This window comes from Dioscorea cayenensis, chromosome 7, assembly GCF_009730915.1.
Source record: "Dioscorea cayenensis subsp. rotundata cultivar TDr96_F1 chromosome 7, TDr96_F1_v2_PseudoChromosome.rev07_lg8_w22 25.fasta, whole genome shotgun sequence".
Taxonomy (NCBI): domain Eukaryota; kingdom Viridiplantae; phylum Streptophyta; class Magnoliopsida; order Dioscoreales; family Dioscoreaceae; genus Dioscorea; species Dioscorea cayenensis.
Genome location: NC_052477.1, coordinates 30,021,093 through 30,043,121, shown reverse-complemented (window position 1 = coordinate 30,043,121; position 22,029 = coordinate 30,021,093). Strand labels below are relative to the sequence as shown.

At 38.4% G+C, this 22,029-nt stretch overlaps 2 protein-coding genes across 2 annotated transcripts; both read right to left on the bottom strand.

The window, feature by feature from the left end:
• Positions 1–4,606: 4,606 nt before the first annotated feature.
• Positions 4,607–8,243, bottom strand: LOC120265329 (receptor-like protein 7). Its single transcript, XM_039273199.1, has one exon. The coding sequence runs from the start codon at positions 8,241–8,243 to the stop codon at positions 4,881–4,883; it is 3,363 nt and encodes a 1,120-aa protein (XP_039129133.1). The 3' UTR covers positions 4,607–4,880.
• A 6,230-nt stretch (positions 8,244–14,473) lies between these two features.
• On the bottom strand, positions 14,474–18,100 carry LOC120264612 (receptor-like protein 35). The gene is made up of 2 exons (XM_039272433.1): positions 15,989–18,100; positions 14,474–15,877 (listed from the first exon to the last, which is right to left on the bottom strand). The coding sequence occupies exons 1-2, from the start codon at positions 18,060–18,062 to the stop codon at positions 14,709–14,711; spliced, it is 3,243 nt and encodes a 1,080-aa protein (XP_039128367.1). The 5' UTR covers positions 18,063–18,100; the 3' UTR covers positions 14,474–14,708.
• Positions 18,101–22,029: the final 3,929 nt, after the last annotated feature.

Genomic DNA, 22,029 nt, shown 5'->3' with positions numbered 1-22,029 from the left:
GACTGGGACGGCCCAACCCCAGATTAGGCCCAGCAACTTGATCCAAGGGATCAACAATGATAACCTCACTCGCACGAGCATGCATAACCTGGTCCAGCAAACTCTCCTTGACAGAACCCACATCAACATCTCTCTGAGCCTTATCATGGTCCAGCGGCATCTTTCCCAAGTTACGAACCTTAACATGATTCCTCCTTTCCTTAACGTGGACCGCTCTAACATCGGACTCCACCCGAACGCCATCTGTCACCGTCTGATTACTGTCCAGCATTTTCACAGGACGAACACGCCAACACTCGACACATCGCCCCCTCACCCAATGTGACGCTCCTCCACCTGTAACATCGGCCAAGCGGCGCTCGGGAGACCGAGCCAACAAACGCTCATCGGATTTACCCTTCATCTTAGAGGGACCATCGGTCCGATGAGCCAATACTCAGTCACGGGGAGGTCCCTCGTCGTTGCGGGCAGGACACTCATCGGCGCCACCGTGGGAGCGAGGCTCAACCACCACCGACGGCTCCCCCAAATCATGATCAGACGAACCGGTCCCCGGAGCCCTCTTGGCTCACCTCACCCCCCGGTGGGAGCCAGGCTCCACCACCGTCGTATTGATAGTGCTCACCGAGACACCCGAGGACGACCGCCGCTCGGTCTCCTTCCCCTTCTGATCATCGAGAAAGGTCCTCACCGCCGGAACTGTGTCATTAGCCACCAACGTATAGCGTCCCAGCTCCCTGCGATACACCGGGAACGCCTCCCGTTCACCAGTGAACAACACACAGTAATGACGCATCCCCATACTGAAATCTAGCTCCAAGGGAAGAGAAACTCCAAGCCGACGCCGTACCAACACCGATAGAAATTGTTTGTGAGGGAGTGCAGCTTGCGACAGAGCGACTAACTCACCGATCGGCCGGAGTACCTCAGCAATGATACTCCAACTCCAGGCATGCAACGGCAAGTTCCAGATGAGAACCCACTGTCCCTCCCCGAGACCCGACCAGCGACACCTAATTCGGCCAGACCAAAGGCGCGGCGACAACTCACAAGGACCATCTTTCGTCCCTCACCTTGAACTTACCCATTTTTGCGAGCTCTTTTCACCTCTTCTCTGCTCGCCAAAGGAAGAAGAAACGTGCATTCATTTACCGAAGTAATAGGGCCGGCCAGAGACATATTTAGAACTGATGGAATGACATCCAACAAGTTGGATTCATTAGCATAACCCTCGACCAGAGACAGCACCGCAACTTTCGCCAGTTCCTCTCGCAGACCCGCAGACTCCGGAGGAAGCGGGATCGAGAGAGACGTTCTGGAGAGCTTCTGATCCCGCGAGCCCCCGAGAGGTAGACCTCCCTCGTCGGAATGGAGCTTCGCTAGCGATCCCACCTGCGACCCGACACGTTTAGTTCGAACATGCACCTTCTTCCGATGAGGACTTCTTCTATTCTCCACCGGACAACGAGCCGCCATGTGACCCACAAGCACAACGCAAGCATACTATTTGTGGGTGGTCCTGAAGCAACGGCCACAAGAGGCCTCTTTAGGCGATCTAGGCCTCTTTGCACCAGAGAGTTGAGGTTGCTTAGCAGGTAGACAGGATCCGCTCTCCTTGGACGTCCGCTTCGACTGAGAAGACTCACCTGACGATGAGGAACTTGCCACTTGAGCGTACGACATCTTCTCTTGCTTGCACACCGGACCTCCCGACGACGAGTCAACCTTCCCGCCACCTCCACCGCCACCATTGCCGGAGTCACCCCAGAGACTCCCCAGGAGACTCATAACCCTCGACCAGAGACTCTGTTCTTTATTTTCAGTCTTCTGTTATTGATTTTTTGCATCTTTTAATTTTCATTGTTTACCTACTTTTTTGAAGAAAAAAAATCTTACGGAACTTACCACGTTAAGCTAACGGTATATATATATATATATATATATATTCTCAAAATTAATTCTATTCATCTGTCAATATGATTTTGATATTGACTATCTTAATTACCATCATCCCTCCCTGTCATTCAAGAGAGCTCAGTGTGTTGTGAGGAGAAAAGCCATATATTTGACTGGCATTACAGAACTCTTCATTGTTGAAGGGAGGTGATTCCGGCCTGACAATGCAAGATAAATGATAATTAAGAAAACTATACTTAAGATTAACAGCTTAAAAGTTAAAACTATGATTTTGAACCTTAGTCATGATTTTGGTTACAGAAGGATAAGGTGATGCAGGATAATTAAACCAAACGTGAAAAATAATCAAGTTTGATGTTTCTACATTAGAAATCAACTGGGGACAATTCCAGAGGGCTAATTCCAAGCCCTCCAAGATAAAGACACTTCAGTGCGTGGTGATGAGCAACTCATTTGACCAAGAATATTCATGCTATGGAATTCCACAAGACAGTGGAAGCTACTGCAAGCTATTAATCAGAACAATGGAAAACTCACGTCTTGTAATTAGGAAGTATGCGCCAATCAGTGAATTGCATTGACAAGTCTTTTTCTGCATACTTGACTATTACATCAAGTTGAATCAACTTGTGGGGAACCTGACTTACTGCCTTAATGAGATGATGTTGAGGAGTGGTAACATGTTGTGAAGACCCAAGACAATGGGGAGGATTAAAATTAACTAATGAAAGAGATTGTGATAAAGACTATTAAAACAATGGAAAGGCACTTAAATTAATTTATTTTTGTGTCTTAATTAGTTTCACCTCCAATTCTTCTCTCCTGCATGCGTTTGTGGTGGAATTACTCACTTTATCCCAATAATTGGTAAACTTTGTATATGTTAATTAGCTTCAACTCTCCCTGTCATTATACCCATCTCACCAGAAAACTTCTCATTGTTGAAGATGGGTGATTCCAACAAGGCATTACCAAAGATATCTTTTATTGTGTATTAACTAATTAAAACCCGGATTTCAAAACATGCCTTTTGTGTAACTAAAGAACAAGGAATATGTTCAGTGAATGCTATTATTGATAAATGTTTTTGAGGTTCCCCCATTGTCTGTATTTTTCTCACTTTAAGGTGCAAGCAGTATGTATCTTTTGTAATTCACTATCAAACATCTTGCTCAGATTCAAACTATATGGACAAACACATTTATTGTTTGCAAGAATTTACAATTATTTCATGAATTTCACATGTAATTAATTCTTGTTGTTTTATATTGTGTTCTGATTTCTATTTTGTTAAATGTTTACATCTTTATATTTTGAATGTCTGTGAGTCAAAGATTCGATTGAAAAGGGATATGTTCATCCCCCTGTTACTTCCAACATAAATTTCCTGTAGAAGTACATCCTCAATTAACAGATGGTATTCATTATATATCGCAAAAACCTAACAATTGATGTCTTTTAAATACCTGTAACCAAGAAAAGCTTTCATATTGTGGATATATATTAATTATGATATGTATATATATATATCATTCATCTCTGTAAATGGGATTAGATAATAGGAATTTCAACACAAGTAAAAGACCAGTTTGGTGTTATTGGAGGAATAAAAAAAAGCAGACATATGGCAATCATCTATTCATTAGTAATTTATTGATTTGGCAATTGACATGGAAACACAAACTGATCTCTTAGCATGGAACTCTTGATTCAATTGCAGTTACTTCCTCCTTCCTTTTTTCAGTGAGTATCTAAATTAAAGTATGGTGATTATTATGTGGACTGCATAAACAAAAATAGCTGATCTAATCACTCCACCAGACTTCTTTAATTAGCCTTACTTTTTGGCTCAGGTATATTGAGCTATCAGAAGCAAACTGGTCTTGCAGTTGAACAAGAGCCTTAGCTGTGTGTGTAAGAAAATGTCTAGTGAGGTTGTAATCCCCTTGGAGATCAAATTATCATATATGGTCGCTCCTCTTCTTTATTAACAGATTCAAGTATCGTTTATTCACATTCGAATATCTGAAATTTTATCAACTCAGATTTCATAATAGGGTGTAGTTGGTAATTGTTTATTCAACATGCCCAAAATTTCTAACTTATTATTATTATTTTTTGATAAAATCCTAACTTATTATTTACTTCAATGCCTTTTGTTTTAAATTTCTTGGGAAGAATTTTTCAAAGACCAAAGTCAATGGTGGGGTTCAGGGGCACTTGAGATTCCATGTTGTTTCCTGACAGGTTAAAAGACTATTGTTTTTTCATGTTGAACAGGAGTAATTGGACCTCTTTTCCTTGATGAACACATATCTACAGATACAAACTCAATCTCAAAATTTGGGCCAATGAGAGTTGTATATTGTGTTCTGATTTCTATTTTGTTAAATGTTTGCATATATAAAATCTTTTAAATATCAGTGAGTCACAACTCAATGAATAGTGTCTATATATTGCAAAATCCTAAAAATTGATATCTTTCAAATACAGCAAGTCCTCCTCTGTAAACAGGAAAGCTTTCATATTGAACAAATACTAACAGTGATGTGCATGCGTTTACATCATTCATCCCTATTAATGTGTGCAGATAACAGGTATTTCCATATAAATAAAAGACGACTTTGATGTTATTGGAGAATAAAGAAGCCAAACACATGGCATCATGCATTCATTAGTAACTGAATCAAGTTGGCAATAAACATGATTGCAGACAGAAAACAGAGAAAAACACAAAGTGATGATCTCTTGGCAGAGACCTCTTATTTCAATTGGTGTTGCCAGAGGACTAGCAAGACAAGGAAGAAAGTATAATATTGCATACATGCTATTTAACAAATATATGATTGTATACATACTAATTAAGAGTATGGTAACCAAAGATGAAGGCATACCTTGGCCTTTGAAATAGTTTCTTTGACTGCAGAAGAAAGAATGCCTTCTTGCTTTAGAAATGCAGGTCTTTATCTGCTCATGAACCTCCTCTTGTACCACATTCTCCATTTGGGAAAGAACAATTGATAGATAATGGCCAATGCAAATCCAACTCCATAACCCAAACCTGTGAACATCCAGAACCAAATCTCGTCCATGTCAAATTCTGTGGGTGCATTCTCAGAATCTGAAGACGGCTCCACACTAGTTGAATTAATACAATCCCTTGATAATGGGCTCCCACACAGTCCTGGATTCCCTTCAAAGGATGAATTCGAGAATGTGGAGAACTGGAAGCTTTGTGGTATTTTGCCTACTAAATTGTTGTTCGACAGATTCAAGAAAGCCAAGAAATACAGAGATGTCAGAGAACTTGGAATCACTCCCGATAATTGATTTCCAGAGAGGTCCAATGACTCCAGCTCACTCAAATCTCCGAGCACCCGTGGAATTTCACCAGTGAAAGCATTGAGTGCCATGTTCAATGCATGGAGGGACTTGAGATCTCCAAGAACCTGAGGAATATTTCCTACAAATCGGTTATTTGACAAATCGATGGAAGTGAAGGTAGTCAAAATCTTTACTAGTTCGATCTCAAACCCTTTCAAATCAACCATAATTGTGTCTTGATAAGTCCTCAAACTACCATTCCGGTATCCAATTGTCTCGGTCTGTCCCTGAGGAACTATCATTGCCTTCATGCTCTTAAAACACTCTGATGGCAAGCTACCAGTGAAATGGTTTGATGAGATGTCAAAGATCTGGAGCATCATGAAGGAGTGATTACCCTCACAAATACCAGTCAGATGTCCAAAGAATTTGTTTTCTTTGAGAACCAGGACTTTCAATGCAGGAAGGTTCATCAGCCAATGTGGGAAAGAGTCTGCCAACTTATTCCTACCAAGGTCTAGGACTTCTAGCTCAGCACAGTTGGCCCATGAGCTAGGTATCACCCCTTCTAACTTGTTTCCATTGAGGTTAATTGTTTGTATAGCACATCTTGAGCTGACCTTTTGAGGCATGCTTCCTTGAAAACTGTTCTCCCGAGCATTCAACACTCTCAAGTCTATGAGACTTTCAAATAGGCAAGCTGGTATTGAACCACTCAAATTGTTGTGAGAGATATCAAAAATATAGAGTTTTGTTGCACTACAAATTGATGAGGGGACTTCTCCTGTGAGACTATTATTTGATAATGAAAAGAATATAGTTTTTTTAAGGTAGTATGATATGTTAAATGGGATGGAAGAAGTGAAGAGGTTGTTTGAGTAGTCCACAAAGGTACTATTTGGTGGAGGAAGAGGAATTGGTCCTTGAAGTAAGTTAGAGTGGAGATCGATAATAATACTGATCACAGTGGAAGGATTGGAGAAGGATCCCTCAACACTCGTGAACAAGTTGCATGACAAATTCAGGTAGAGAACTCCAGAGCTCCATAGCCAACTTGGTATGGTACCACCAATTCTGTTGCTTGAAAGGTCTAGAAACTCAACATTATTTGAATGCTTCAAGAAAGGCTTCTCAATATCAGTGAATGAGTTATAAGAAAAATTCATAGACTCGATGAAACTCCCAATGCTCCATATCCACCTTGGTATAATCCCATTAATTCTATTGTTTGAAAGGTCTAGAGAGCCGAAATTCTTTTTATGCTTCAAGAAAGATGGGATAACCGTCAGATTGCAAGATTGCAATGTCAAGGTATGGAGAGATGGAAATAGAACAGAAGAACCAGCAATTCCGTCAGAAATAGACATGTCAATGCCTGAAAGATCCAAGTATGTGAGATTTTGAAGGTGGCCAAACAACTCTAATCCCATCACCGAACCATCAAAGTTGTTTGAGCCTAATACAAGAAACCCGAGAGCAGAGAGATCAACAAGTGATTTTGGGAGCTTCCCTTGGAGATTATTGCCCCCTAGATCAACATATTGCAATGTTGAAGATGCATTTGTGAATTCTTGCAGTTGACCAGAGAGCTTGTTGTCAGCTAGATACAACTCTTTTAGTATTGGGAGAGTGAACAAAGACATGGGTATAGATCCAGTCAATAAGTTGTCAACTAGATAAAGTGATGTAAGATGATGTGCATGACCGAGAGTGCTTGGGATCTGCCCAATAAAGTAATTAGAAGAAAGATTAATGATTGAGATCTTTGAACCAGCAAGCATTGGTGGTAAGTGCCCGGACAGATGATTAGAGGAAAGGTCTAAATAAACCAATTCACTGAGATTCCAGATTGACAAGGGTATTGGCCCTAAGAAAGTCGTATAGGAAATAGTCAATGTCTCCAAAGAACTATTTAATGGGAATTCTGGGAGAAACCCTGTTAAATTTGAATTATATGAAAGATCAATTGTCTTCAAGTTCAAGAGTTCAAACACACTTTTTGGAAACAAACCTTTGAGCCCACACCAACTCAGACTAAGCACAGTTAAAGAAGAAAATTTTGCAAAGAAGTCAGGCACTTGGGACAAAAGATCATTACCATCGAGTCGAAGTATTGATAAATTCCGGAGCTTGGACAGAGAACTATCAATCGGTCCCAATAGTGAACAGTATTGTAAGCTGAGAGCTTGAAGCCCAGGAGTGGAGTCAGAGATGGCGTGACACCACTCCGTCCCGCTAGAAGAGATATTGACATGATCCAAATAAAGCTCTTCTAAATTAAAAAGGTCTCTGATGAGAGTACCGAGATCAGGCTTCTCCAGCATCAAAGAATATATGTCAGAGGAGAGGTCCAAAGATATGAGTTTTGTGAGGCGAGAGATTCCCATGGGGACTTGGCCATCTATGCCCGAATAAGAAAGATTGAGATGTGTCAGATTAGTCAGTTTTTCAAAATCCAAATGGAGGACGGCACTATGGTTGAAGCCATTGTAGGCAAGATTGAGTCTTTGGAGGGAGGTGAGGTTGAAAAGGCAAGGCATAATGTTGCCTCCCATATGCCTCTCGCTGAGGTCGAGAGAGACAACGAGACCGGATACTTGGTCGCAGAAGACTCCTTCCCACCAGCAGCAGTCTGTGCCAGGGAGCCAGTCAGAGAGAGAAGTTGATGCATAAAATAAGTCAAAACCTTTCTTGAGGTCGAGGAGATCCAGGCATTGTTGTGAATGGGAGGTCATGAGTAGTGCATTAGCTGATAAGGAGAAGCTTGACAAGGAGAATAGCACTAGTATGATAAAGAAGAAGCAGGATGGAATAGAAAAGAGGAAGGAGGTGGAGCCACTCCGGTGATCTGAACTCATTATGATGGTAGTAGTCGCCGTAACAGGAAGAGAGATGAGATGAATAAGTTGAGTTGTCATATTGACTGGCAGAATTATAACATAGGCACACAGCATACATACCATGCATACATCTCTCAAGTCAAGAGTCAAGAAGACCAACATTCGTGTTTAAGTTAAAACTATGATTTTGAACCATAGTCATGATTTGGTTACAGAAGGACAAGGTGTTGCAGGATAATTAAACCAAATGTGAAAAATAATCATGTTTGATGTTTCTACATTAGAAATCAACTGGGGACAATTCCAGAGGGCTAATTCCTAGTCCTTCAAGATAAAGACACTTCAGTGTGTGGTGATGAGCAATTTATTTGACCAGGAATATTCATACTATATGGAATTCCGCAAGACACTGGAAGCTACTGCAAGCTATTAATTAGAACAATGGAAAAGTCTTGTTATTAGGAAGTATAAGCCAATCAGTGAATTGCATTGACGAGTCTTTTTCTGCATAATTGACTATTACATCAAGTTGAATCAACTTGTGGGGAACCTGACTTAGTGCCTTAATGAGATGATGTTGAGGAGTGGTAACATTTTGTGAAGACCTAAGACAATGGGGAGGATTAAAATTAACTAATGACCCGCTGTTTTTCTTTGTGGGTCAGGAGGAGACCCGTTGTTTCTCTTTTTTGTTGTTTCCTTGTGTTTCACAGCTAGTGGACTTCTGATGTATTTTGTTCGTCTTGTTTTTCGTTGTATTGATGTGGTTTATCCACTTTTTCAAAAATAAAAAAATAAAAAAATTAACTAATGACGGAGACTGTCATAAAGACTATTAAAACAATGGGAAGGCACTTAAATTTATTTATTATTGTGTCTTAATTAGTTTCACCTCCCCTTGTGGTGGAATTACGCCCTATATTTCAATAATTGGTATCCTTTGTAAATGTTAATTAGCTTCAGCTCTACCTGTCATTAATTAGACTCATCTCACCAGAGAACTTCTCATTGTTGAAGATGGGTGATTCTAACAAGACATTACTAAAGATATCTATGATTGTGTATTAACTACTTAAAACTAGGATTTCAGAACATACCTTTTCTGTAGCAGAAGAACAAGGAATATGTTCAGAGAATGCTATTATTGATGTGTGTTTTTGAAGTTCCCCATTATCTGTATTTTTCCCACTTTAAGGTAAAAGCAATATGTTTCTTTTGTAATTCACTATCAAACATTTTTTTTCAGATTCAAGCTATGTGGACATTCACATTTCTTATTTGCAAGTATTTACAATTATTCCATGAACTTCATTTATTATTATTATTTTTTTTTTGAAAAAGTGGATAAACCACATTCATTCAAAAACCCAACGAACAAAATACATCAGTAGTCCATTAGCTGTGGAACCCAAGAAAACAACAAAAAAGGAGGAACAACGGGTCTCCTCCTGACCCATAAAAAACCAAAGAACTACCCCACAGACATATCCATAGCCTCCTCAGTCATATGAGCCGCCCCTGCCCCTCAGACTGAGGTCCCGTGAACTCTAAACTACGCCGAATTGAGGAAATGGAATCCTCAAGCGTCGATCTCAATTCCTCAGAAGCTGCAAAGAACATGATAAAATGAAATGATCAGTTTTAACTACAACAGCATGCGGACACACACATTTATCAGAAAAGATAACATCATTTCTTGTAAGCCAAATCTCCCACATGAAAGCTTTAATCGCCCCGTCCCCAACCACGCGGGAACCAGCCCGCAAGGTATTCCTTCAGGCCCCCCACAAAAACAACATCGAACTCAGAAGTGACGGCAACTGTAAAACCCTACTAATCTGCGCCCACACCTCAAGGGAGAAACGACACTGCAGAAAGAGATGATCCACCAATTCCACCGCTTCGTGGCACAGCACACATGTGGCAGTCGGAAGCTTGTTGCACCTGCGCTTAGCTAAATTTTCAAGGGTAAGAATTTTATCCTTCCAGACCAACCAATTGAAAATATTGACCTTCCTCGGGCAAGGGCCCTTCCAAAAATACTTAGCAATAGGGCACCGAAGTCCCCCGTCATTCAATCGATCGTAGAAGGATTTAACCGAGAAGGATCCGTTGACAGTCAAACTCCAAAGCTTCAAGTCTTTTCCAAGTCCAGAAGGAAAGTTCCGATTGGCAAGAAACAACACAGACTCATGGTCACTCGAAAAAGGTTGCCGATTAAGAAGATGCCTCAAATCAAACATCGTCGCATTCTGCATCGAAGATGCCGAAAATTCGTTCGGCCAAAGATGCATTGGTGCCCGGCCATTGAGCCATCTATCCTTCCAAAACAGTGATTCCGTTCCGGAACACACTTTAACCGTGACGCACCCATTAAAGGCCGAAAAGCCTTTCAGGACCCCCGACCAAAAGAAAGAAACCCTGCCCCGAGGTAGACAAAACAAATTCCAAGACGACAAGTTATAATTGAATTTAATCACCTTCGCACAACACCAATTTGAGTCAGTAAAAAATTTCCATCTCCATTTCCCCAGCAGGGCCCTGTTGAAAGCGTATAAATCCAAGATGCCCCAACCCCCTTGCTCCTTTGAACGACAAATATTCTGCCAAGCTACAAGGCGGCACTTAGGAATGTCAATGTCAGGGCCCGACCATAAGAAATCTCGGCGCACCCGGTCAATGTCCTTAATTACCCATCTGGGTAAACAAAAAATGGACATCCAATACGTCGGCAAGGAGGAAAGGACCGAATTTAATAAAGTAAGCCTTCCACCAATTGAGAGATAATTTGATTTCCAAGAAGACAGCCGTCCTTTGATTTTTTTGATCAAGTTCCTCCAGTCTTGTTTAAGAGGCCGTCTTCCAGAAATCGGAATGACAAGATAATGAACCGGCAGGCGACCCACGGCACAACTGAAGGTGCTCGCAGCCCACCTATCAGGAAGCTAGTTCATGTTGGTAGAAAAAAGACAAGTCTTGGCGAAATTGGTTTCCAGCCCCGACAGTCCTTCAAACATCAGCAAGATCAACTTAATAATTCTCAAGTCTTCCGGCCCACCAGTGGTCAAAATTAGGAGATCGTTCGTACAGTACAAATTACAAATGCTACCAAAATCCCCAACCGGAACTCCAACCAAAATATGGGAACTCAGCGCGTTCTCAAACAAAGTACTCAGCACATCCGTAACCAAAACAAACAACAAAGGCGACAACGGATCACCTTGCCTCAGTCCACGTTGATATCTAACATATCCTGTAGGGGATCCATTAATGAGGATAGAGGCCTTAGACGATATCAGAAGATTGTGGATCCAACCTAACCATCTTGAACCAAAACCTCTCGCTTTCAGCAAATCAAACAGGAAATCCCAGTCAACCGAGTCAAAAGCCTTAGCAAAGTCCACTTTTAACACATGGCCATTCAAATTTCTTTTTTGGATACTAAATAACAGTTCCTCAGCCGTAGCAATATTGTCTAGAATGCGTCTACCTTGAAGAAAGGCCGATTGGGCATGATCCACCAGAGAGTCCATCACCGTGCCCAGCCTCGTAGCAAGAATCTTGGAAATGATTTTCAGGGAGGAATTAATTAAACTGATTGGTCGGTAATCTCCCGCGGATGCCGGGCTAGATACCTTAGAAATGAGAACAATGCTAGCCCAGTTAATACGTTCCAAGTTCGCCTCCCCCAGAGTAAAAGTCCTCACACAACTTCAAAACCTCGACTTTGACAATCTCCCAAAAAGTTTTATAGAACATCATTGGAAAACCATCAGGACCCGGCGCCTTGTCACTACCTAAGTCAAAGACCGCCTTTTTAACCTCCTCCATAGAGAAAGGACGCTCCAAGTGAGATAAATCAACCCTAGCTTTATTCATCAAGAACTTCATATGCAGTTAATTCTTTTCGTTTTATATTGATTTCTGATTTCCATTTTGTTAAATCACATCTTAATATTTTGAATGTCAGTGAGTGAAAGACTCGATTGGATAGGGATATGTTCATATCCCCTGTTACGTCCAACATGAATTTCCTGTAGAAATACATCCTTAATTAATAAATGGTATTCATTATATCTCGCAAAATCCTAACAATTGATATCTTTTAAATACAGCAGATCCTCCTCTGTAAACAAGAAAAGCTTTCATATTGTGGATATATATTAATTATGACATGTATATATATATATATATATATCATTCATCTCTGTAAATGGGATTAGATAATAGGAATTTCACCACAAGTAAAAGACAAGTTTGGTGTTATTGGAGAAATAAAAAAAAGGCAGACATAGGGCCACCATCCATTAATTAGTAACTTACTGCTGATCTCTTAGCACAGAACTCTTGATTCAATTACAGTTGCTTTTTCTTTTTTTTTTACGAAGGCGACAAGATTATAATTACTTTTCCTACTTCTTTATTCAATGAGTTTCTAGATTAAAGTATGGTGATTTGGGTATCTATGTGGACTGCATAAACAACTATAACTGATCTAATCACTCCACATTTTTTTTATTGGCCTTGCTTTTGTGGCTCAGATATATTGAGCTATCGGAAGTAAACTGGTCTTGTAGTTGAACAAGAGTCTTAGTATTGTGTGTAAGAAAATGTCTTGTAAGGTTGTAATCCCCTTGGAGATCAGATTATTATATATGGTCTCTCCTCTTCTTTATTAACAGATTCAAGTATAGTTTATGCGCAAATTTCAGGTGTAAGCATGAGCAATCTTCTTTAATTCGCTGTCCAACATCTTGTTAGATTCAGACTCTGTGGGCATTTATTTGCATGAATTTCATATACTTGATAATTGATACTTGATACAGCCATGGGTCTATTGCATGAATTTCATATACTTGAATTTCATCTCTCCCACTCATCCAAGACAGTTCAGTGTGAGCCAAGGAAAAAAAACCATTTGGCTACTGATAATTTATCTTAAGTAGTTCTACAAGTCATCGTATTCATAATCAATAGACAATGGAAAATTGTGCTGGTCTGTCAAGAGATTAGGCAAGTTATGTTAAAACCATGGAAAACTGAAATCTTATGTTCACATTTAGGAAATCTTAGCCAATCAATTAAATGCATTACCCTGTTATTTTCTCTTTGACAATAACTTATGGCCTCCATCTTATTTTATATGTAATACATTTGTATTTTATTGTTTTTTGACTTGTTATACTTACCTCACCAGAGAACTTCCCGTTATTGAAGAAGGGTGATAACAACAGGACAATACAAATATAAAACGCTATTTAAGAAATCTATTATTGTGTATTAACTACTTAAAGCAGGATTTTCAAAACACACCTTTTCTGTTGACGGAGGACAAGGTCTATGTTTAAGGAATGCTATTATTGATATATATTTCAGAACACCCCCTTTTTTCTATATTTCTACTTTCAATTATGGGCAATAGGTATCTTTGTAATTCACCATCAAACATGTTATTCAAATGCAAACTAAGTAGATATTCACATGTATTGTTTGCAATTATTTACAATCATTCACAATTATTTTGTCAATTTCATATACGATTAATGCTTGATGCTGCCATGACTTCAATTATTGCAGGTTGGTTTTAGCTTGGCAACAGTGGGCTACATTTGCATCATGTTCTTATAGAGATTCATTTGTCAAGAAATTCTTGGACTTGTTTTAAGAATTTCGTTGCAAAGGAGAAATTCTTGCAACACATCAAAATATTTGGAAACTAAACTCATGTTCACATTAAGAAGAATTATGCTAATTAACAAAGTGCATCAGAAAAGAGTTAAATATTGGATTGAATTATCTCATAGTGAACGTAGACAATGAAATTGGGTCTATATCAGCTTGCAAAATCAATTCCACCTTATAATTCAAAAGTCTTAATTTTATTGACTACAGAATCAGGAGTCATACCTCCAGACATGCTCTCAAACGTTGTGATCATCTCTTATGTCCATGTCTTCTGAAAGTTCCATGCATTTGTCTGTCAGTAAGCTGATAATGTCTGTTTCCCCAGTTATCTCCTATCTGAATTTGTTTGTGGAAGTGCATGTGCAATCCAATAAATACAGAAAAAACCTAGCAATTAATAATCTTCAAATACTAAAAAAAAACTCCTCTGTAGTGAAGAATGCTATCATATTGTGGATAAATGTCAACATGATATGTGTATATACTTATCATAAACCTGCATGAATGGTTTCAGATAACAGATATTTCCATACAAAATTATAAATAGAAAACATGGTTGGTGCCATGGAGAAAAAGAACATATGGCCATCAGTACAAATAAAAGACAACTTTAATGTTGTTGGAGAATAAAGAAGCAAAACACATGGCCATCATCCATTCATTAGTTACTGAATTTAGTAGGCAATTAACATGGTTGTAGCCAGAAAACAGAGAAAAACACAAAGTGATGATCTCTTGCATAGAACACATATTTCAATTGTAGTTGTCAGAGAATCAGCAAGACAAGGAGCAAAGTACAATATTGCATTCATTTAATCGACTATCTGATTGTATACATATAAATTATAAGTATGGTACCCAAAGTCATAGCTTGGCCTTTGAAATAGTTTCTTTGATGATTACACAAGAAGGAATGCCCTCTTGTTTTAGAAATGCAGGACTTTATCTGTTCATGAACCTCCTCTTGTACCACATTTTCCACTTGGGAAAGAACGATTGATAGATAATGGCCGCTGCAAATCCTACTCCATAGCCCAATCCTGTGAACATCCAGAACCAAATCTTGTCCATGTCAAACTCTGTGGGTGCATTCGTAGAATTTGAAGATGGCTCCACACTTGTTGAATTAATACAATCCCTTGATAATGGGCTCCCACACAGTCCTGGATTCCCTTCAAATGATGAATTTGAGAATGTGAAGAACTGGTAGCTCTGTGGTATTCTGCCAATCAAATTGTTATTTGACAGATTCAAGAAAGCCAAGAAGGTCAGGGAGGTTAGAGAACTCGGAATCACTCCTGATAATTGGTTTTGCGAGAGGTCCAATGACTCCAGCTCACTCATATCTCCGAGCACACGTGGAATTTCACCAGTGAAAGCATTTAATGACATGTTCAAAGAATGAAGGGACTTAAGATCTCCGAACACTTGAGGAATATTTCCTACAAATAGGTTATTTGACAAATCAATGAAAGTGAAGGTAGTCAAGATCTTGACTAGTTCAATCTCAAACCCTTTCAAATCGACCTTAACTGCATCTTGATAATATGATATTGCCAATGTACCATTACTGGATTCAAATGTTCCATTCCTGTATCCAATTGTTTTAGTCCGTCCCTGATGAACCATCATTGCCTTCATGCTCTTAAAGCACTCTGATGGCAAGATACCAGTGAAATGGTTTGAAGAGATGTCAAAGATTTGGAGCATCAGCAAGTGATTGCCTTCACAAATTCCAGTCAAATGTCCAAAGAATTTGTTTTCTTTAAGAACCAGAACTTTCAATGCAGGAAGGCGCATCAACCAATGTGGGAAATAGCCTGCCAACTTATTCCTACCAAGGTTTAGGACTTCTAACTCAATACAATTGACCCATGAGCTAGGCACCACTCCTTCCAACTCGTTTCCATGGAGATTAATTGTTTGTATAGAACATCTTGAGCTGACCTTTTGAGGTATGCTTCCTTGAAAATGGTTCTCTCGAGCATTCAATACTCTCAAATCAATGAGGCTTTCCAATAGGCAAGCTGGTATAGAACCACTCAAATTGTTGTAAGAGAGATCGAAGATGTAGAGTTTTGTTGCACTGCAAATCGATGAGGGGACTTCTCCTGTAAGACTATTGTTTGACAATGAGAAGAATGTAGTTTTGTTTAGGTAGTATGATATGTTAAATGGGATGGAAGAAGTGAAAAGATTGTTTGAGTAGTCCACAAACATACTATTTGGTGGAGGAAGAGGTATTGGTCCCTCAAGCAAGTTAGAGTGCAGATCGATAATAACAATGTTGGTGGAAGAATTGGAGAAAGACCCCTCAACACTTGTGAACAAGTTGCATGATAAATTTAAGGTGAAAAGATCAGGATCCACCCTGCTCCATATCCAACTTGGTATGGTACCACCAATTCTGTTGCTTGAAAGGTCTAGAGCCTCAAGATTATTTGAATGCTTCCAGAAAGGCTTCTCGATGTCAGTGAATAAGTTGAAAGATAAATCCATAGACAAGCCAAAACTCCCAATGCTCCATATCCAGTTGGGTATTGTACCATTAATTTTGTTGTTGGAAAGGTCTAGCAGGAACATATTTTTTTTATGCTTCAAGAAAGATGGGATATCTGTCAGGTTGCAAGATTTCAATTTCAAAGCCATGAGAGATGGAAATAGATGAGAAGAATCTGCAATTCGGTTGGAGACCAACAAGTTAATGCCATAAAGATCCAAGTCTGTGAGATTTTTAAGGTGGCCAAACAACTCTAATTCCACGACTGACTCATCAAAGTTGTTTGAACCTAAATAAAGAATCCTGAGAGCAGAGAGATGGACAAGTGATTTTGGAAGCTTCCCTTGAAGATTATTGCTCCCTAGATCAACATAATGTAATGTAGAAGATGCGTTTGTGAATTCTTGCAGCTGACCAGAGAGCTTGTTGTGAGCTAGATACAAGTTCTCTAATATTGGGAGTGTGAACAAAGACATCGGGATAGATCCAGTGAGTGAATTGATTCCTAGATCAAGTGACACAAGGTGACGTGCAGAGCTAAGAGTACTGGGGATCGATCCAGAGAAATTATTATAAGAAAGATGAAGGATTGAGATCTTTGAACTAGCAGGGATTGGTGGCAAGTCCCCAGAGAGGCGATTTTCAGAGAGATCCAAATAAACCAATTCACTGAGATTCCCAATCGACCAAGGTATTGACCCTGAGAAATTACAATAAAGAAGATCCAAGGATATCAAGGATTCCAAGTTTCCCAAAGAATTTGGTAAACTCCCAGAGAAACTCGTACCAGAAATAGTCAATATCTCCAAAGAGCTATTTAATGGGAATTCTGGGAAAAACCCTTCTAGCATCTCATTATATGAAATATCAAGTGTCTTCAAATTCAAGAGTTCAAACACGCCGGTTGGAAACACACCCTGGAGCCCACAGCGACTGAGACTAAGCTCAGTTAAAGAGGAAAAATTTGCAAAGAAGTCAGGCACTTTGGACAAGGGATCATTACCATCGAGAAGAAGTATTGATAAATTTCGGAGCTTCGACAGTGAGCTGTCAAACGGTCCAGACAGTGAACAATACTGTAAGCTGAGAGCTTGAAGTCCAGGAGCAGAGTCAGAGATGGCTTGACACCACTCCGTTCTGCTAGAAGAGATGTTGACTCTATCCAAATAGAGCTCTTTTAAATTAGAAAGGTCTTTGATGAGGGTACCAAGATCAGGCTTCTCCAGCTTTAGAGCATACCTGTCATCCATATATGAAGAGAGGTCCAAAGATATGAGTTTTGTGAGGTGAGAGATGCCGATGGGGACTTGGCCTACCAGCAGTCCGGAATTAGAAAGGTTGAGATGTGTAAGATTAGCCAGTTTTTCTAAATCCGAAAACAGGACAGTGCTCTGGTTGAACCTATTGAAAGCAAGATTGAGTCTTTGGATGGAGGTGAGGTTGAAAAGAGACGGCATAATGTCGCCTCCACTATACCTCTCGCTGAGGTCAAGAGAAACAACAAGACCTGATGCTTCGTCACAGCTGACTCCTTCCCACCGGCAGCAGTCTGTGCCAGCATGCCAGTGCGGCAGTGAAGTTGTTGCAGGGTAGTAGTAGTAGTTGTCGCTTTCACTCAGCTTAATGAAACCTTTTTTGAGATCGAGAAGGTCCAGACATTGTTGTGAATGGGAGGTCATGAGTACTGCAGTGGCTGACGAAAAGCTTGATGAGGAGAATAGTACTAGCATGAAAAAGAAGCAGGATAGAATGGAAAGAAGGAAGAAGGAGCCACTCCACTGATTTGAACTGATCATGGTAACGGTGGTGGTGGTCGTGACCAAGAGATGAACTAGTGGGGATGTCAGTCAGATTGATCATCAACTATTATTATTATTATTATTATTATTATTATTATTATTATTATTATTATTATACACATAAAGGCTCAGCATTTGGGTTTACATCTCAAGTCAAAGTCAACACAAGTATTTGTGTTTACCAGCTATTCAATGTTACGTTTTCTTTCTTTCTTTCTTATTATTTTTTTAAACCAACTATTACTTTTTTTTTTCAATTAAGTTTGAAGATAATAACATGCATATAATATTATATATAAATACCAAAGGACTTTTGGCCTAACACCACCAGCACTCCCGCATAAAGTGTCATGCAAGAATCTCAATGTTTGGAATTGAAACTCACTGAACACAGTGATACTGTAGAATCTCTTGTGTATAATAGTGAGACGTAAGCTCTCATTGCACAGAGTGAGAAAGCATGGAATCTTAACATCAGTGCACCCTCTTAATAAGATAGCTCGATGCCTGTGTGATTTGTCACTTGTTTAAAAAAAAAATTATATATAGCGGTTTGTCCAAGTCCTCCAGGAGACTCCATAGCGTGGTGAGGAAAACATTATTTGACTGGAATTCATGTCCATGAATTCCACAAGCTATTAAGAGGGTATTTGATTGGATGTAATTTTAAATGCAGTAGATTTTCAGTTACAATGTAACTGGAAATGTTTTGTTTTTAAAATACAATGCAGTTAAATCTTGTATTTAGTTGAATGTAACTGGAATTACTGTATTATTAAATTTTACGTTTATTTGGAAGGATTTGTAAATCTAGAATTAAAAAACACATGTGTATATATGTATATATGTATATGAGTATATATATATATATATTTGTATAAGCATATGTATATGTGTATATGCATATGTATGTATGTATATACATACATGTATATGCTTACATGTATGTGTGTGTATATCCATATATACACATATAGATGTATATGAGTATATGTATATTTGTGTATTTATGCATATATGCATATGTATATGTATGTATACATATGTAAAAATACCTATGTATGTTTATATAAATATATAAATGTATATGTATATGTAAGTGTATAAGTATATTTATATGTATTATGCATGTGTATGTGTATATGTATATGTGTATATGTATGTATATATGTATGCCTGTGTGCATGTGTATATGTATATGTATATATGTGCATATACATTATATGTGTATGCACCACCTAAGGATATTCAATTCCCGGAATTTCGATTTACGCCCAATTTGAACGTAAGTCCAGATATATCCATTGGAGTAATTGGTTTTACCTTGGTATTTTAAAATCCTCCAAACCAAACAAAAGATTTTTGGATGTGGTATTTGAAATTACATTGTAACTTCAAATACTTCAAATACTTCAAAACAAACACTACCTAATTAGAAAATGAAAAATATGGCTTCATTTTAAGAAATTAAACAATGCAAAACAGTTGAAGGCTTGTTTGTCAAAGTATAAGCCAATCAGTGAAATGCATTGACTATTTCTTTTCTGATTGAACATTCACATTATGTTGAATCTACATTGGAAAATTCAGCTGGTCTTCTCAAGAAATTATGCAAAGCTATTCAAACCATGAGTTGCAACTGAAGTTTTATGTTCACATTTTGGAAATATATTTAAGCCCATCAATTAAATGCATCACCGTGTTATCTTCTCTTGAAAAATTGACATTGAATTGAATCAGCTAACATTAAATTTAGATTAGTGCTGATGTACCATACCGCTCACTAACTATTATATCCCCCAAAACTTTCTCCTAAGTCTGCAAATCAAAGTGATTTTGTAATTGGAGCAAGCACTGAAGAATATATGGACTGCTGAGTTTGCAAGGTGAGTGACACCCCTGTGCACAGTGATAGAGTTTATCATGCCATTCAAGGCATCTTTCCCGAGTCCGGATGCGGTGTTAGATGCCATACAACTTTGAATCAATTCGCCTACCATGGACATAACGGATCATAAATTGTGGAAACTGACCAAATGGAAAATTTTTAGTCAAGTTTCTATAGGTTTCATATTGATCGTGAGACACACTGTAGTGTAACTCCCCTCATTCTCAATAGTCCATGGCCACGAAAGACCAACTTGTTCCTTTGGCTAGCTTGGGATAACAAAATTTTGACGTTTGATATATAATAGGAATTTCATAGGAATTTCAACACAAGTAAAAGACTAGTTTGGTGTTATTGGGAAATAAAAAAAGAAAGACATATGGCCATCATCCATTCATTAGTAATTTACTGATTTGGCAATTAACATGGAAACACAAACTGATCTCTTAACACAGAACTCTTGATTCGATTACAGTTGCTTTTTTTTTTACAAAGACAAGATTGCAATTACTTACCCAGCTGCTTTTTCAATGAGTTTCTAGATAAGTATGGTGATTTGGGTATCTATGTGGACTGTATAAACAACTATAACTGATCTAATCACTCTACTAGACTTTTTTTTTTTTAATTAGCCTTGCTTTTTTGGCTCAGATATATTGAGCTATCGGAAGTAAACTGGTCTTGAAGTTGAACAAGAGTCTTAGTACTGTGTGTAAGAAAATGTCTTGTAAGGTTGTAATCCCCTTGGAGATCAGATTATTATATATGGTCTCTCCTCTTCTCTATTAACAGATTCAAGTATAGTTTATGAGCAAATTTCAGGTGTAAGCATGAGCAATCTTCTTTAATTCTCTGTCCAACATCTTGTTAGATTCAGACTCTGTGGGCATTTATTTGCATGAATTTCATATACTTGATACTTGATACTTGATACAGCCATGGGTCTATTGCATGAATTTCATATACTTGAATTTCATCTCTCCCACTCACCCAAGACAGTTCAGTGTGAGCCAAGGAAAAAAAAAACATGTGGCTACTGATAATTTAACTCAAGTAATTCTACAAGTCATCGTATTCATAATCAATAGACAATGGAAAATTGTGCTGGTCTGTCAAGAGATTAGGCAAGTTATGTTAAAACCATGGAAAACTGAAATCTTATGTTCACATTTAGGAAATGTTAGCCAATCAATTAAATGCATTGCCCTGTTATTTTCTCTTTGACAATAACTTATGGCCTCCATCAGAGGTTTGTAGAATGAACATGCAGATTATTGACATTCTTGATCTTCTAGCTAATATGGGCAGCCCTAGTTTGACTGAGATTCCGAAAGGCTGGAACCAGACTGCGTCCTCAATTGCAATTCATGGGCTGACTCATCATGAGACTACTTTGTTTCATCAAGGCAGGGATTTGCCCTGTTGCCTCATGAAAAGTCTTAGGCGTAATGGAGTTTCTTGCTAAGTTTTCTGCCTGTTTGTATCTTTTTGGTTTTAGTTTTCTGTGTTTAATTTTCCTCTGTGTAATTTGCTTTTTGTTTTTGTTTATTGGTTTGTAACTGTTAACTTTGTAAACCTTTTTTATTATTATTAATAAAATAGCTCCAAAGAGCTCTTTCCCTCAAAACTTATGGCCTCCATCTTATTTTATATGTAATGCATTCGTATTTTACTGTTTTTTTTACTCGTTATACTTATCTCACCAGAGAACTTCCAGTTATTGAAGAAGGATGATTACAACAGGACAATACAAAGATAAACGCTATTTAAGAAATCTATTATTGTGTATTAACTACTTAAAGCAGGATTTTCAAAACACACCTTTTCTGTTGAGGGGAGGGCAAGGTCTATGTTTAAGGAATCCTATTATTGATATATATTTCAGAACACCCCCTTTTTCTATATTTCTACTTTCAATTATGGGCAATAGGTATATTTGTAATTCACCATCAAACATGTTATTCAAATGCAAACTGAGTAGATATTCACATGTGTTGTTTGCAATTATTCACAATTATTTACAATTATTTTGTCAATTTCATATACGATTAATGCTTGATACTGCCATGACTTTAA

Excerpts from the sequence above, each read along its gene's own strand:
- LOC120264612 (XM_039272433.1), bottom strand. The coding sequence starts at position 18,062 with ATGATCAGTTCAAATCAGTGGAGTGGCTCCTTCTTCCTTCTTTCCATT. Across the intron at positions 15,878-15,988 it reads ACCTCTTCCTCCACCAAATA|GAGAAGTCCCCTCATCGATT; the intron begins GTATGTTTGTGG and ends ATAGTCTTACAG.
- LOC120265329 (XM_039273199.1), bottom strand. The coding sequence starts at position 8,243 with ATGTTGGTCTTCTTGACTCTTGACTTGAGAGATGTATGCATGGTATGT.